We start from the raw sequence: 16,753 nt of genomic DNA, 5'->3' as shown, positions 1-16,753 counted from the left end.
CCCATCCCTTGGTTAAGGCTTAGAGGCTCCATTATATAAGAGCACTTTGTTATAGCTTTTTTACAAGAAGTATTTTGCATAGAGAGGGATAGAGGGCAGCATGTACAAACCAGGAGCTTTACTTGAGCTGCGTGAAAGTATTGTTTCAGATTAGAGAAGGACAACCCTCCCTCTTCTTGTTGTAGTTGAAGTGTCCTATACCTGCCCCTTGGTTTCTTTCCAGCCCAGATAAATCTAAATATGTTTGTCCCAGTGTCTGAATTGTGTTTCTGAAAATCATCTGTGGGATGGATCGGAAAAGGTATAACAGTCTCGGTAACGCATTCATTTTTATTACCTCAATTTGTGTCTCAAAGTCCGTGTTAAAGGCTGACCACCGCCTGATATCCGTCGTATTTCAAATGTTTTAGTGAGATCTTTTGCCAGTACCACACCCATATATTTAATTACCTTGGAATTCTGTTTGATGATATATTTTTCTCTAATTTCTCAGCCTGGGGAATAATTCAGTGTAAGAATTTGTGTTTTTGCTATGTTTAACTTATAGGCTGAGTGTTTACCATAGTCTTCTAATGTCAACATCAGATTAGGAAAGGTCCTGTCCAGGTGGTAGAGAGCCACAATAACATCATGTGTGAAGAGCCCTATGAGATGCTCCTGCTTTTCTGTATGGATTCCTTTTAGGTTGTCACTTTGTCTGATCATTTGTGCCAGTGTTTCAATAAATATAGCAAACAAGGTAGGGCTACGACAACATCCTTGACAAGTTCCTGGCTGTAAGATAAATCTATCAGTTAGGTGTCCATTCATTTTTATCCTCACTGTAGGCTCTTGGTACGGACCTTGGTTACATTGGTTACAACTGCTCTATTCTGAGTCTGCCTGCCTGTTATAAAACCTGACTGATCTTCATCGCTCAAGTTGCACATACAGTGTTCAAATCTTTTAGAAAATAAAGATGTTATAGTCCACATTTAGAATTGAAATGGGTTTATAGGAGTTTCTTATTTTTTCCTTCCTTTGGTATAAAATGGTATGAAATTATAGCCTCTTTCCATAAGGGGGGCAGTTTGCCCTCAGTCAGAGTCAGAAAGAATTCAGAAGTAGCAGGGTTAATTCCTCCCTAAATGTTTTATACCACTCACAGGGGAATGCGTCACTACCTGGTGTTTTTTTTTTTGTTCTAATCTACTAATCTACTAATCTAATCTACTAATTGGAGCCGTGACTCCAGCCCGTCTGCCGCCGCGGTCGTCTGTGTCTTCTCTGCAAGTCCGCACCTCTCCAAATCCTCCTCCACCTCCTTTGCGCTGTTGTAGGTCCCAATGGATCCTCATCCTGGTGAATGGCATCTGAGACGGGCCTTGTTTGCCAGTTGTATTTTCTTTCTCCATCCCTCTCTCAGAACTCTCTCTTTAGTTTTGAATTCCAGAAAGTTCACGATGATGTGTCTCGGCTGGGCTCCGTCTGCAGGCTTCTGTGCTGCGTTTCTGTTTTTAAATCCCGTGTCTTCTTGCTGATAATTTCTAGATCCGAGCCCATTTCCGCCCCACTTCCCGCGAGGGGTGTTTAATGGCCGATGTCTCCTTCCATTTCACGGTTAGGTAGCGGTTCTTCCATTTCGTCGGTCGCCGTGCTTTTAGTCTGCGTAAGTCGAGTTTTCCTTCCCATTCCAACTTTGCCCCTTTCGCATTACAGTCAATATGATTTCTAGCTCAAGTTATTCGAGTTGTCGGGGATTTATTTTATTTTTTTATCACTTTGATCTTTATTAACAGATCATTGCAACAACAGAACAAATACAAACAAACTAAACAGAAGCTATCTGGGAGTACATAATATTTTCACAGTCTTGCAGATTGGTATATCCATCCATTATTATTTTAGTCCAGTAGCATCGTTTTGAGTCTTGTATGTGTGTCAACTATTACATTAAAAAGCTTTCATCCACATTTGTTATCCATTGATCTTTCGTCTGTGGTGTTTCCTTTCCCCAGTCCTCGTGATGGCTTTCTTGCGTGCCAGCAGCAGTATTTTGATCAAGTAACCGTCACAAGTGATGTCGGTCTCTTCTGAAAATTTAAATAAATAAAGCACCAAGCAGGTCTCAGGCACTCCATATCCTAAACATATATTTGTTGTAGCTCCTAACATACCATTTCCCAAAATACAGTTATTTTTTGACATTTCCAAACAAATGTGAGAGTGGTCTACATTAAAAGATCCACATCCCCACCAACATTTATGACGTCTGTGCAGCTGCTTGCTTTTCATTTTCAGTGTAATAAAAAAAGGGATCAGATTCTTCCATGCAAACTCTCTCGTAATTCGTGAATTGGTGGATGAGTGATGTATCTTTCACATTGTGTGCCACTCCTCATCTGAAATTTTTATATGAAGTTCTTCCTCCCATTTCACCTTAAAGGGGAACTACTGTTTTTTTACAACCTGGACCTTATTTCTGCATAAAATACGATTGTTTACTCACCCATATAATTTCGGTGCTATTTGGAGTTCGGAAGACATTTAGCTAGCGCCACGTATATCCATATAGTGGGAGTGATCGGGGCATCCAAACGCAGCCTCTAAATAACGCATTATCTGCCGTGAAGCTCGTTCATTTCACCAATATTTTGCTATGATACGCTAGTGCTATTCCCCGTTGAGTCCGGAGTTACCTGTTATCATCATCCAGGGTCTGTAGATTGACCTGCTAACCTCTGACCTGGATGATGTCATCTCTGAGCACCGTGCGCACCCGCAACGGTCGCCTTGTTTACCTGTAATTTGCTACTGCTAGCTTTTTACAACATGGCTGAATATTTTCCGATTCTGAGGTTGCGGACGGCGACTTTGTTTATGATGGACGTCCTTACCGTTTTGAGCCAGAATATACGGATGAGGAGCTTGTTGAAAGGAGGATGCGGAGGCAGAGAGAGGAACAGCTGGCCAAAGAACAACAAACCGCTGCACCTCCACGAATAGATAACAGGTAACTCCAGACTCAATGGAGAATAGCACTAGCGTATCGTAACAAAATATTGGTGAAATGAAAGAGTTTTGCGTCAGATAATGTGTTATTTAGAGGCTGCGTTTTGGTGCCCCGATTACTCTCACTATATGGATATACGCCACGCTCCACTGGCGCTAAATATCTTCAAAAGGACATCAAATAACATCAAACTAATATGAGTAAACGATCATATTTTATGCAGAAATAAGGTCCAGGTTGTAAAAAACGGTAGTTCCCCTTTAATATATTTAATCGAATGTTTGTTGTTAGAATTCAATCCTTTATATAACGATGAGATTATTCTTATGTTACTTTCCTGATATGCTTTAACTATGATTCGGATTACATCATTCACTTCCCTGGAAGAATCCGACTTGATCTACTTTTTATATTAGTCCTTTAGTTGAAAGTATCTAAAGATTTCGTGTTTCTTATTCATATCTTCCTCTGAGATGGTAATGGTAAATGGCCTTGCTTTTATATAGCGCTTTTCTACCTATTGGTACTCAAAGTGCTTTACAGTCACAGACACATCTACCCATTCGCTCACACAAGCACTCACACATTCACACACCAGTGCCACGCACTGGGAGCAACTGGGGGTTCAGTGTCTTGCTCAAGGACACTTCGGCATGTGGCACATTCCGGGGATCGAACCGCTAACCCTCTGGTTCGTGGACAACCCGCTCTACCTACTGAGCCACAGCCGCCACAGATCTTCAAAACTCACCAGCTCCTATTTGTTTTCTAACACAGACCAATCAGTTATTACTTTTTCTGTCCATTGTTTAAATCTTTGATCATAATTTACCTGATTGAAATTGCTATCGTAAGCTACCCATTTTAATATTTTAACATCACTCTGAATCTTTTCAGTAATTCTGTCTTTTCAGTACTTTAAACCACAGATCTAATGTGTGTACTGTAATTTGACCCATATTAACTTTGAGTTCCTTGTGATAACTGATGAACCATATTTTGAATTGGAATTTGGTTTACTTCTTTTTCTATACCTTTCCATTTTCTGGAAGTCCGCATGCCCTCCTTTTCATATGACCAGTGTGACAAAAAATGGATTCAATGTGGTAATTAAAAATGTCCTTAAATGTACTGTACCTTAAACCTAATGTGAACCATGTCAAAATCTTAGCAACTTCAAATAAAATTTTTGATCATCTCAGAAATCTAACAATCAAATACACAGTGTGTGTACCAAAACTGCACAATTCTAAAAACAAAAAAACATGTTGATCTGACCTGTGTGCAGGCTTCTTTTAAATTTGGTTGCACTCTGAATTTTATAACTATGGCAGTTCATACCAGATGGAACACACCTGGAAAAATGTGGCACCTGGTTTTAAAAAAAATATATGTAAGCAAGAAAATAATATTGCGGAATTTGTTTCAGTAGGTCTAATACTGTGCAAACTGTATAAAATTGCCCGCCTTTGTTCTGTTGAGGCTGAAGGAAAATCACCAGCGTCAGAGGTTGTTTTGATTGACCAATACAATGTTGGTTGCCTCGGGTTATGAACGAATGCTCAAAGCTTTTTCTAAACCTTTTTCTAATCAATTAAGACACCAGAAGGCAGTCACAAATAACACTTTGCTTATTACTTTGGAAAATTTAAGAATAAATAATAATGTTCCTTGAACTAAAGAATATTGAGCAAACTGTTCTTCCTTGGCTCAGGGAATAACATTTCACCAGATTTCACTGAAATCTGTTTAGTAGATCATCTTAACAAAATTAGAAAATAACCTTCTTAGTAAATACAGAGGAATTTAATCATAATCATCATCTGTTTCAGTGATACTGAGAAGTTAGTTAGTTCTGAACTACTCAGGAAGGAGAAATTGGTTCCATCTCTTAGAATTTTGGGAAGCCATCCAAACCTTTCCAGGAGTGTGTTCATGGAGCTCTTAGTCTTGTGACTGTGGACCACATCCAGTTCCTTCTGCTTTGCTCAGACCACTAATGCCCTCATTAGTGGATGGAGGAGGGGGAGTAAATAGGCTCAATCAAAGCTGTCATTAACCAGAGCTCACTGGCTTCCTATCCCAAATGGATAGAAGGGAAGTAGAAAGGCCTGAAGAAGGAAATAGTCATGCACTGACAAAAGTTCGGCGATGTTTGGAATACAAAATGCGATTAGAGACAAGAGCCAATTAATGAGGTAATTCGCCACCAAGTGGTCAGGGGCGTGAATTGCAATCTGTCAAAATGACAGATGGCCTTCAGATTTTTCCGTCACAGTTTTGAAAAAACGGTCAGTGACGGAAAATATTCGGTTAACGCAACCCCTGATACACACAAAACATTGTGATAATAATTTCACCATTAATAGTAATAATGATAATAGTATTATTTTCTGTATGGCAGCATTTTTTAAAAAAAATTATGTATTCAGGTTGAGCCAGTGATTGATCTTAGTCTGCTGGAGCCTATCCCAGCTGTCATCGGGTGAGAGGCGGGGTACACCCTGGACAGGTCACCAGTCTATCACAGGGCTAACACAGAGAGACAGACAACCATTCACATTCACACCTACAGCCAATTTAGAATCACCAGTTAACCTAATGAGCATGTCTTTGGATGGTGGGAGGAAGCCGGAGTACCCGGAGAGAACCCACACAGACACAGGGAGAACATGCAAACTCCACACAGAAAGGACCAGTCGACCCAGCGACCTTCTTGCTGTGAGGCATCAGTGCTAACCACCTCGCCACTGTGCCGGCCGCAGAGATTTATTTGTTTTCCAATTTGAAAATATATTTGATGGGGAGATTATTAGCTTCTTTAAGGTTTCTAAGAAAAAAAATAAAAAAGCCAGTTATGTCACTGTGGGTCTGAATGGACTTTACATTCTTGAGCTATTATAAAGAAAACATGTTTCATCCTTAGTTAATGCCAAACCACATTGTTGCAATGAAGAGTTAGGACTGAGTTTTCCCAAACCAGAGGAATGTACTTGACAGTCACTGACTGTCATGCATCATTCAGTTCTAAATTCCTGCATGCCTCACATTTTGGCCACATTTTTTTTTTTTATTCACCCACTTCTAGGACACTGATGTCCGAGAAGAGAGAGCTGATCAGGTGGAGCTGCTGGTGTATTGAACTAGAATGGGTGATCGATCTGATATAATGGGGCCACTGTTTTCGCTTGGGTCATATCTTTTTTATTGTAAATTTTAACTACAGTCAAAGGTTTGTTACCAGATATTTAGTACATGGAGCTCTTTTGGGCAGCTGATTGCCTGCAATTGGCTGTAGTTGTAAATATTGTTCAGCTTATCAGTGAATGCTCAGTAACGTACAACATGGGGCATCCACTCACCACCACCCATTTTCAAGAAATTACCAACCAGCACGCTTCAGAAATATAGTCAAACCTCTCACAGCTCTAAGGTTTTTCTGGTTTCTTTGTGCCTGTTCATTTCATTCATTGACCATGGTTTAATGCTGCAGCACATTTGTGATTGTTTTCTTACAGGACCACAGTCTGGGTGATGACACTGTGCTGGATAAGATCAATTTAGCAGAGCCAGATCAGTACAAGCTACCTGACTTCAGTGCTGCAGAGCAGGCTGTCATCCTGGGCATCTGGTAAGTCCGCTGCTTGCATTAAGATCCGACCTGGTCTAGCCGAATGCAAGTGATCAACTTTAGGTACATGTGTTCATACCTGGCATTAACATGTGTCTCCAGATCTGATCTCAGTTTCACGCTCTGTGCTTAAATAAACACTGACATCATCTGCGGCGCAGTAGAATATTATAACAACGTGATCACATTAGTTATTTTCTTTATTTGCGCTCCTGGTAAAACCCTTGTGAGGGAGGAGGCATGTCCTTTTGCACCCCCACTGGGTGGCACTGCAATTGTCTTTGAGTGCCATATGGGCTTGATTGCACTAACTAGCCTTACCTGTCAAGGTATGAATAAAAGGCAGGGTTGAAGAGGCTTCAAAGAAGTAAACAACACTCATTTCAGTGAGTGCTGTTTAAGAGCCATGGTGCTCTTCTCAGCCCCAGAAGAGCACCATGGCTCACTGGTGGCCTGTTGCTTTTTTATAAGTTGTGGTTGTTCAAACTAAATCACAAACTGTAAAGGTAAATTTTAATATACATCACGTCACTGCAGTGAAGATATGTTAGAGAATAAGTAATTCACTGGACTGGATAACTAAACTGAAGGGATACCGTCGTGTTGGGATACAGCACCTGTATTTGTAAGAGCAATTCTGAATGCAGGACTCAGAAGGTTGTATTTTTCTGTAAATAAGGTCTTATCAGCACTTCTTTTTTTTTTTTTCTCAGGCGTTATGCAGACCCCATTTCTTCCTTTGTGACCTGTGGTTTGTTTCCTTTCTTTATCCTTCGGTGACAGTAAATTGTGAACTTGTATTATACTGGTGGATGGAAGGCACTCAATGTAATATAAAACCGTTAGTTTCACAGTGAGTCAGTGATTAATTCCCATGCTGCTGCTAGGGCTGGATGGGTCAAGAGAAGGTCAGTGGAGCAGTCAGTGAGATTACTAAGGGATGATTGATGAGCAGTTTGTCTGTTTAAATTAAAAGTAACTCCGTGCACCTGCATGCTGCTCCAGTAGTGTCAGAAATGAGTATGTTGTACCTGTAGATTCTTCCAAAGAGTTAACACACCAGACCAAAGCAATTTTTATTTGAAACCATTGATTGGTGGTTCCGCCCATTGGAATTAATTTGGGCCACAAGAGGGTCAAGAATTAACATGAAAATACTAAAGTCCTCTGCTGGTAGACATTAAATTGAGATTGTTTTGTCAAAGTGAACAGTTTTTCAATATACTGAATGGTAGTATTAGCCCTAGGCTACTCCTAGCTTTCCCCTACTTCACAGTGAAACAAACAAAAAAATTAAAAAATAAATAAAACATCTACAAGTCATGTTTCTCTTTGCAGCTGCTCTATGTCAGTTTGTAGGCATTTGTGTCTCTCTGCGGTCATTTGTGTTTAGACCTTTTTGTGGTCATTTTAGGCACTTTTTGTGAATCAGTCAATGTGTATTTCTCACTCTCTTTTCCCCAGTTATAATCACCGATTTCTCTGGAAGTCAGCGAAGATTCTGGTTCATTTAAACACTGACTTTCATGACAGAGTTAGTACATTTTTAATGTGAACAACCGATGGGTATTAGTATACTCCAGCAATTGATTAATTCAATTTTTAAAGTAGCATATCCTGGCTCAAGTTCCCAGTGTCTTTAAAGTAGAAAAAACGTACTTGATTTTTCACGCAATTGCAATGAAAAAAGGTTGCTGCGGTTAATTTGGTGTATCAGGATCTGTAATTTATCCTATGGATAATTTGTTTGTAATAATCGCAATGCCTACCCAGGGTCCACATGATGTGCCAAGATACATTTATCAAACGCTTAAATGGATTCACTCACATTCAAAAGGAGTCCAGAAGTAATAATTCATTCCATACATACTGTCCCATAAACACATCATGCAGATTTGTCATATCTTTGTAGAAGTCTTCCATGCTGGCGTCTGTAAAGCTCCAGAGTGCTTTTTAAAAGGAGAAAAATGTTAACATACTTATTATACCTAATTGTCCTGGAATTCAAATGTTTTAGTCTGGAAAGAAGTGACATTAAGTCAGTGTTCTGTATTTCATCTTGATTCGCTCTGTGTTAAACTGTATCTTGACCATGATTTTTTGTCATGCAGCACTGACTTCCAGAAGAACAACCCTGTCCATAAACTAACAGAAGAGGAACTGCTGGCCTTTACATCTGTAAGTTTTTTTTCACTAGCATTCTTATCTTTTACTTTTGAAAAATGTAATTGTAAAGGGACTGACCTTTTATATACTGATACAACATAAGGCTCAAATTCACAGCACATTTAGTGCTCACGCTCATGTCCATTGCTTGCTGTCTTTGTCTTGTGGGTCTAGTTATGGTAATAGCAAGTGGACAGACTATGCACATAGCCTTCACTGCTCTGTATTTGATATGGAAACATGTCCTGTAATGTGCTAAAAATGACCTGTCACAGCACTAAAATATAACTCAAATCCATTTTGGATTATAATGGGACTTTAATGGCACAACAATAAATACAACCCCAGCAAACATCTGCTGGTTCAAACAAATAGTCTGGGCAGGCTTTATGTAATGATGGACAGAAGAGTAACAGCAACATAGTCATGTCATCTGAGCACAGTACAGTTGAATTTGTTTATAACAAACTGGCGCTGGTTGGTTGTAGGACGATCCAGTTGGATCCCAAGGTATTGTTTTTCTCTGTATCTATCTAGACATGCCCAATAATGAATACTAGATGTATTGTTACCAGACTCCTATTCTGATAAAAAAAAATGTTTTAAAACAGTGGTGTTGTTGCAGCAGCTCTTAGAGATAAATTTAATGCAATGCAATGTTTCATCAAGAATGTGAATATGTCCTATCCAGTATCTGAGCACTCAGCCACAGGTATCGTTCCACATACCACATGCAGAAGCACTGCTGAGTGCATGTTGTCACAGATGTTCTTTCCCATCACTGTCCCTTTGAAAGACAAGCCAAAAACATGCTATGAGGTTGTTTGGAGACGTTTCTCTCTCTTGTCTGGTGATGTCACAGAGCAGCAACAGCATCGCTGTCTTCTGAAAGTATTCTGAGGCTACCTTTACATGGAAACTATCTGAACCAAAAGCGCAAAAGTGGCGTTTCGTTTTCACTTTTAACTCCGCATTTAGACGAGCGTTTCTGAAACAAATCTGTGTTCAAACGGAAACGCAAAAGTGTGTGAAATTTCATACACATAGATGCAGTATACGCGCCAGATGGCTAGGTGGCAACACTCCCAAGAGTGCCTGCGTAGAGGTATTTACTTTTCTTCTACTTTTCCACGCTTAGCGCGCGAAATACATTAACCAAAACAACCACATAGGCTACAACATGGCGAAGAAGAAGGCTGACAATTTTGTTTGGACTGATGAGGAGGTTGAGCTTTTGCTCAACGAAGTCCTCCCAGGTCGCATCCACAGCTCTCTAGGTCGCCTCCTCTGTATTGGTGCGTCAAGAATTTGTAACACGTTGTTTACTCTTCGTCTCTGTTCTCTATTACACTCAATCAGGAATCTTATCAATTGCTGGGATGACTCTTGGATACAAATTATTGTGGCTAGGGCCTGTTGAACCTCCATCGCGGAGCTCGACATGTTGTTTACTTGTTTTTCCGGTCCTGTCGCATGCTTGTCACGTCATTTCTATTCGACGAGAAACGCAGTTTTGCGTTTTTCACCCTTTACACGGTGACGCGAGGGTGGAGCGTTTTTAAGATTTCCACTCTGGAGGGTGGTTTCACTTTTTTGCGTTTTCAACCCCCAAAAACGCCGTCACCATCTAAACCAGGGCTGCCCAATTTGGGGACTGATTATTTTTGGCCCGCGGCCCATGCTCATATTTTTAATAATTAAATTATTATTATTTTCCCACTGCCAGCAGTCGGAATATCTCTTTTAATGTTTATTTATTGTTGCACTTCCTCTCCTGACCACAATTTAGCATTGTGTTACATTGGGGGTAGGGTGGCGCTGTTTAGCTCCCGTCAGCTCAAATCCGGCCGGAAGCCCATGACCAGAGAGTGAGAAGATGCTGGGATGGAGAGCATGGGCTCAATCATAGCTCCAGGCCCTCTAGTATATACAGTCCATAGAAATAAACACAGTCAGCCGTCGACTTCCAGGCTGCTCAGCCTGGGAGGCTGCACAAGCGCCACGCTCAACAACAATCAGCACAACCAATCAGAGCTCATGCGGCATCCATTCGAAGCGAGTGAGCGCGACTCGTTTGAACCTACAGTCAATGGTTTGAACACGAAGCGATAAGCGGAGTGAGCCACCGAGCGAACTGCTTTAAGTTAGATGCAAACTGCTTTTTGAAGTAAGTTAGATATTTAAGCTAATTGATTGCTTCGACTAATGCAAACAAGAGCTAGATTTTACGAAATTACAAATATAATTTTTACAAATTATAGGTAACCAAGACTATACACAGAGTATTTTTGTAAATAAACTGGTTAGTTTATATATGTTAGAAATTTTTAATTGCAAGTTACTGCTAACGTTAGCTTAGCTTGTTTGTTAATACAAAAGGCACCAGCATTCAAGGCTAATTGCAGAGAGTAGTGCCTTGCAGGCTGATTATTAGGCTAATGATGATTTCATATTGCATGTCATTATTCAGTCAGCTGCTTTCGAGGCTGATTGCAATAGGAAATCGTCAAAAAAAGCTAAAAAGCTGAAGCTGTTGTCCAATTATATTACTATTTTAAAATGATTGTTCAAGGCAGCAGAGAGTGTAATATTTCAGTCTTGTAGGGGCATGTTGTCCCATGTTGTTGAAGACATAGGCCTGGTAGCCTTATTATTATTTTTCTGCTTTCAATAAACAGAAGTGCCATTCATTTTCAAAATTACTTTGTATGACTGTTTATTTTGCAAAGTTATATCATAGTCATATTTAATTAAATGCACTGCAACATGAATGTTTAGTTTTGGCCCGTGACCCTGTACCCTGATTCATTTTTGGCCCTCCACTGAGAAGTATTTGGGCACCCCTGATCTAAACGATATAGGACATCCGATAAAATGTTTTGCGCTTTTCACCTCCAATCGTTTTCGTGTAAAGTGCCCCTGAGGGTTATGGCAATTCAGATAGACTGAGAACACGAGACAGAAAAAGAAGAACAGTGGTTTCTTTTAGATATCATTATCATATCAACACTGCGAACAAGCAGAGTATCTCTTTGCCCAAATGTATTAACATATTCTTAAAAATTATTGATGAATGATTCAGGCTCCTGATATTATGTTAATGGTGTATGGATTGCAGTCATGAATATACTTCATTTGTGTTATCTGTGTATATGTAATTCCTGCCGTCAACAAATAATCATACAGTTAGTTTACTAAGTCAAAGAGCACAAACTGTTCCCGGTACTGTTCTCACATGCCGTGTGGAGTGATTTGTCAGCATTTAATGCATTCATTTTTAGTTTTGAAAGAAATTTGCTAAACCTCATTGAGGCTAACCGGATAAAAGGCTTCAGTTTGCTAGGGAGCATAAAGACTGGACTCTGGAGCAATGGCAGATGGTCATGTGGTCTGATGAGTCCAGATTTACCCTGTTCCAGAGTGATGGGGGCATCAGGGTAAGAAGAGGCAGATGAAGTGATGCACCCATCATGCCTAGTGTCTACTGTACAAGCCTGTGGGGGCAGTGCTATGATCTGGGGTTGCTGCAGTTGCTCAGGTCTAGGTTCAGCAACATTATGTGCCCAAAGAATGAGGTCAGCTGACTACCTGAATATACTGAATGACCAGGTTATTCCATCAATGGATTTTTTCTTCCCTGATGGCACGGGCATATTCCAAGATGACAATGCCAGGATTCATCGGGCTCAAATTGTGAAAGAGTGGTTCAGGGAGCATGAGACATCATTTTCACACATGGATTGGCCACCACAGAGTCCAGACCTTAACCCCACTGAGAATCTTTGGGATGTGCTGGAGAAGGCTTTACACAGTGGTCAGACTCTCTCATCATCAATACAAGATCGTGGTGAAAAATTAATGCAACACTGGATGGAAATAAATCTGGTGACGTTGCATCCAAGCCATACATCACCAAGTGCAATGCAAAGCGTCAGATGCAGTGGTGTAAAGCACACCGCCACTGGACTCCAGAGCAGTGGAGACGTATTCTCTGGCGTGACAAATCGCGCTACTCCATCCAGCAATCTGATGGACGAATCTAGGTTTGGCGGTTGCCAGGAGAACGGTACTTGTCTGACAGCATTGTGCCAAGTGTGAAGTTTGGTGGAGGGGGGATTATGGTGTGCGGTTGTTTTTCAGGAACTGGGCATGGCCCCATAGTTCCAGTGAAAGGAACTCTGAATGCTTCAGCATACCAAGAGGTTTTGGACAATTCCATGCTCCCAACTTTGTGAACAGTTTGGGAACAGTTTGAGGATGGCCCCTTCCTGTTCCAACATGACTGCGCATCAGTGCACAAAGTAAGGTCCATAAAGACATGGATGAGCGCGTTTGGTGTGGAAGAACTTGACTGGTCTGCACAGAGTCCTGACCTCAACCTGATAGAACACCTTTGAGATTAATTGGAACAAAGACTGTGAGCCAGGCCTTCTAGTCCAACATCAGTGTCTGACCTCACAAATGAGCTTCTGGAAGAATGGTCAACAATTCCCATAAACACACTCCTAAACCTTGTGGAAAGCCTTCCCAGTGTCTGTGTACAGCACTTTGGCACACCTTGTTGTTTTTAAAGTGCTTTATAAATAAAGATTGAGTTGAAGCTGTTCTAGCTGCAAAGGGTGGACTGACGTCCTATTAAACCCGATGGATTAAGAGTGGGATATCACTTTAGTTCATATGCGTGTAAAGGCAGATCAGTGAATACTTTTGACAATATAGTGCATCTTCCCTTAAGTCCCAGCTTCAGCTGGTGGAGGGCATCATGGATGGTTTTGGTGAGTAGCTCCTGCTACAAAGCTGAAAATGAAGAGATCGTTCACACTTTGGCATGACAGCGATCCAAGGCGCTTATCCAAATAAACAAAAGAATGGACCGATGGACCACAATACCATAGTATAGTATAGTATAGTATACCATAGTTCACATCGTGATTTGGTTTTGGTCAAAACAGTTCAGGTCATTTCAACTGCCCATTTCTTTCGTAAATGCTTCTAAGACTTGGCATTCCTCAATGTTTCGAGATAATCAACATAGTCCCTTTCTGTGAATAGTCATAATATCTGCTTTGTCTGAATCTATACCTTATTTTAATTTCAGAGGCATGGTCTGTTCTTGTCAGCAACAAGGTCTAGCAAATGTTGTATAAAACAAAAACATTAGTGACAGTTTTACAGTGTTCAGCATGTGGTTTTCAGCCTATTTTGTGATCAGTACTTTCTTGAAAGTGATTGTGCTCATGTAAGCACAGTTTCAACAATCAGGTGGCAGCAAATGCTTTATTCCTTCGTTGGATGGAAAAGCTGTTGCAGGCAGCTGCTGGCTCTGTGAGCAGGCATCTTCCCAGCCTACATGTAGATCCAAGTATCTGCAGGCTGGTTAGATGGTTGTCACATGTCTGGCTGTCTTCTTCTTTACCTGACCTCTGTCGCCTTCCTGGAAGAACATCTGGAAGTAGTGCAGATGCTAGTGCTTTCTACCCACATACATCATCAGTCAGTGATTTCAGTTTAGTCTATCCGTCTTGTCATTACTGATATTTACAAAAATGAATCAGCTTATATAATTTCTGAATAAATAAATGTGTCTTCCCGGCTGACGACCCTGCAGCCGGAGCAAAAGGCACTGGCGGAAGTGCATCGGGCAGAAATGCCTGGCAGGTGGTCTCACCTGTGCTTACAATTACGAAAATGAATCAGCTTATATAATTTCTGAATAAATGTGGATTTTCTCCTCATCTCCTTATAGAGAGGAATTTAAAAGAGTTTGTCAGGGTGCGTAGGGTTCAGGCAGCAGAGGCAGTGTTGAGGCATGTCAGCTCACCACAAGTCAGTAGGAGTTGGATGACAAAGATTTAGGGATCTGACTTGCGTACAGATCTCACTTCAGGATCATTATTCCATATCCAAATTTGTTTCATAAATTTGAATCTGTGCAGGTGCTACCTATAAGAATACTTTTTTGTTGCACATTTAAGTCACAAATATACTGTAAATACTCAAAGGCATGTATTAAAACAGTAATATTATTTTATGAAATAATACAAGATCTTGGTGAAAAATGAATGCAACAGTGGATGGAAATAAATCTTGTGACATTGCAAATGCGTACTGTAATCAAAGCTAAAGGCGGTCCAATGAAATATTAGAGTATATGACCTTTTTTTTGGTGGTGATTTATTTATTTTTTTTTGGCCAGGCAGTGTATGATAGCCTGTCTCCTGGGATAATTGATGCGGGTAAGGAACACTCCCAAAAAACCTGAACTGAAAAGTAGCATATCTGTAAAGTAGAGGAACTTGGAAATAAAGGTCTTCTCTGTAGCAGAGGTCAATGGAAGTCTTGCCCACAATGAGAATTGATTTTATTCTGCAGGTAATGAATAGGTTGTATAATATCACTGTTCAGTGTATATATTGTATATATCAGTACAGACATATCTCAAGAAACCACTGGATTTCCTTCAAGTTTTGTAAAAAAAAAAAAAAATATTTGTACTGCTTCGAAGATCCATCCTTATGACTCGTGATCTTCTGGTTATCTGGATGGACTATCATGAAATTCAATTTGCCATGTTAGCATGTCTGTAGAGCAGGGGTGCCCACACTTTTTTTTGGCTTGCGAGCTACTTTTACAATGACCAAGTTAAAGTGATCTACCCTTGTGTGTGTGTGTGTGTGTGTGTGTGTGTGTGTGTGTGTGTGTAGGTGTGTGTGTGTAGGTGTGTGTGTGTGTGTGTATGTGTGTATATATGTATGTGTGTATATATGTGTATATATATATCCTAAGTCATATTAATTGTTGCTAGAGTGTTAAAAGCTCTATCCATTTTTGTCTTTATTTTTATCAAGAAAAACTGGTGCACTGCACCTTTAGAAAAATAGCGCTGTCTCTTTAATAAAGACGGTAGTCTTGAGTTGTTGTTGAAGTTGTGCGTGGCTGTTGATGTGTGCCGCTGAACTGAGGGCATGTTGCAAATATAAAGTAAAAATAAATAAAGATGAACGTTTGTCTTGCTGTTTGTTTTGGAGTTGCAATGGATGAATGTTTTAGACTTATATCTAAAATATTTTTTTTTCAGTGGCACGCAATCTACCCACACTACCTTCGCGATCTACCGGTCGATCACGATCGACGTAATGGGCACCCCTGCTGTAGAGCATCTTTTAAAACGTTTTAGACTGTATGAAAACAGTATTGTTGAAACTTGAGAACTAAATGACACATATTGAGTTGTGGGCGTTTTTTTTTTTTTAAATCTCCCATTTGCCTTTAGAGAAATTTGACTGTCCTTTAGCAAGACACTGAACCCACAGTTACACACCAGTGCTTAACACTTGTGTGTGAGCAAATGAGTAGATGTGTCATTGTGATTGTAAAGCGCTTTGAGTACCAATAGGTAGAAAAGTGCTATATGGAAAAAAAACAACACATCAAACACATCAAACTTTGAAAACTGTGTATTGCTCATTTGTGTTAACAGTAGGATGACTAATGGTTAGCATGTCTTTTCATTTGGTTGTAATTGCCTTAGTGATTGATGTTGGTAAATGAAATAACTGTAGTTGGGGCAATTAACAGCTGCAGTAATGGCTCCAGTACGGCTTGCTAAGCATCCTCAAACACCATTTGGGTTTTTTCATTTCTCCTCGAACTATGTATCACTTTTACTGCATATTTCCATCATCATCAGTATACGGAATGCAGAGTCGTTGTTGTATAACTTGTTCTGATTATAGATGAGGTGCGTCCTGAGTTCAGATAAAGAGCTGCAATCTTCTACCCTGATGTCTACCTGCTGGTGAATCTGCTGGATATCCCATCCCTTGTTTACTTTAATCAGCTCATCGGCATCTAAACAACTAAGCTGTGCCAGCTATTATGGTGCAGATTATTACCACAGCTCGCAGATAACAACTCTTAGGCTGTAATAGGTTTTAATACTTGGGTGTTCTTACTGAAGCTTG

At 40.3% G+C, this 16,753-nt stretch overlaps 1 protein-coding gene across 1 annotated transcript in view; it reads left to right on the top strand.

Annotated features, from left to right (window-relative positions):
• The window catches only part of ttc27 (tetratricopeptide repeat domain 27), a 51,283-nt gene that overhangs the window by 17,710 nt on the left and 16,820 nt on the right, over window positions 1–16,753 (top strand). The window contains exons 8-9 of the mRNA XM_084561262.1: window positions 6,511–6,623; window positions 8,735–8,801. Coding sequence (XP_084417388.1) covers window positions 6,511–6,623; window positions 8,735–8,801 — 180 coding nt within the window. The remainder of the gene's footprint in view (window positions 1–6,510; window positions 6,624–8,734; window positions 8,802–16,753) is intronic.

Source organism: Chelon labrosus (assembly GCF_963514085.1).
Source record: "Chelon labrosus genome assembly, chromosome: 15".
Taxonomy (NCBI): domain Eukaryota; kingdom Metazoa; phylum Chordata; class Actinopteri; order Mugiliformes; family Mugilidae; genus Chelon; species Chelon labrosus.
Note: the sequence above shows the minus strand (reverse complement) of the source record. Positions and strands in the feature narration are given on the sequence as shown.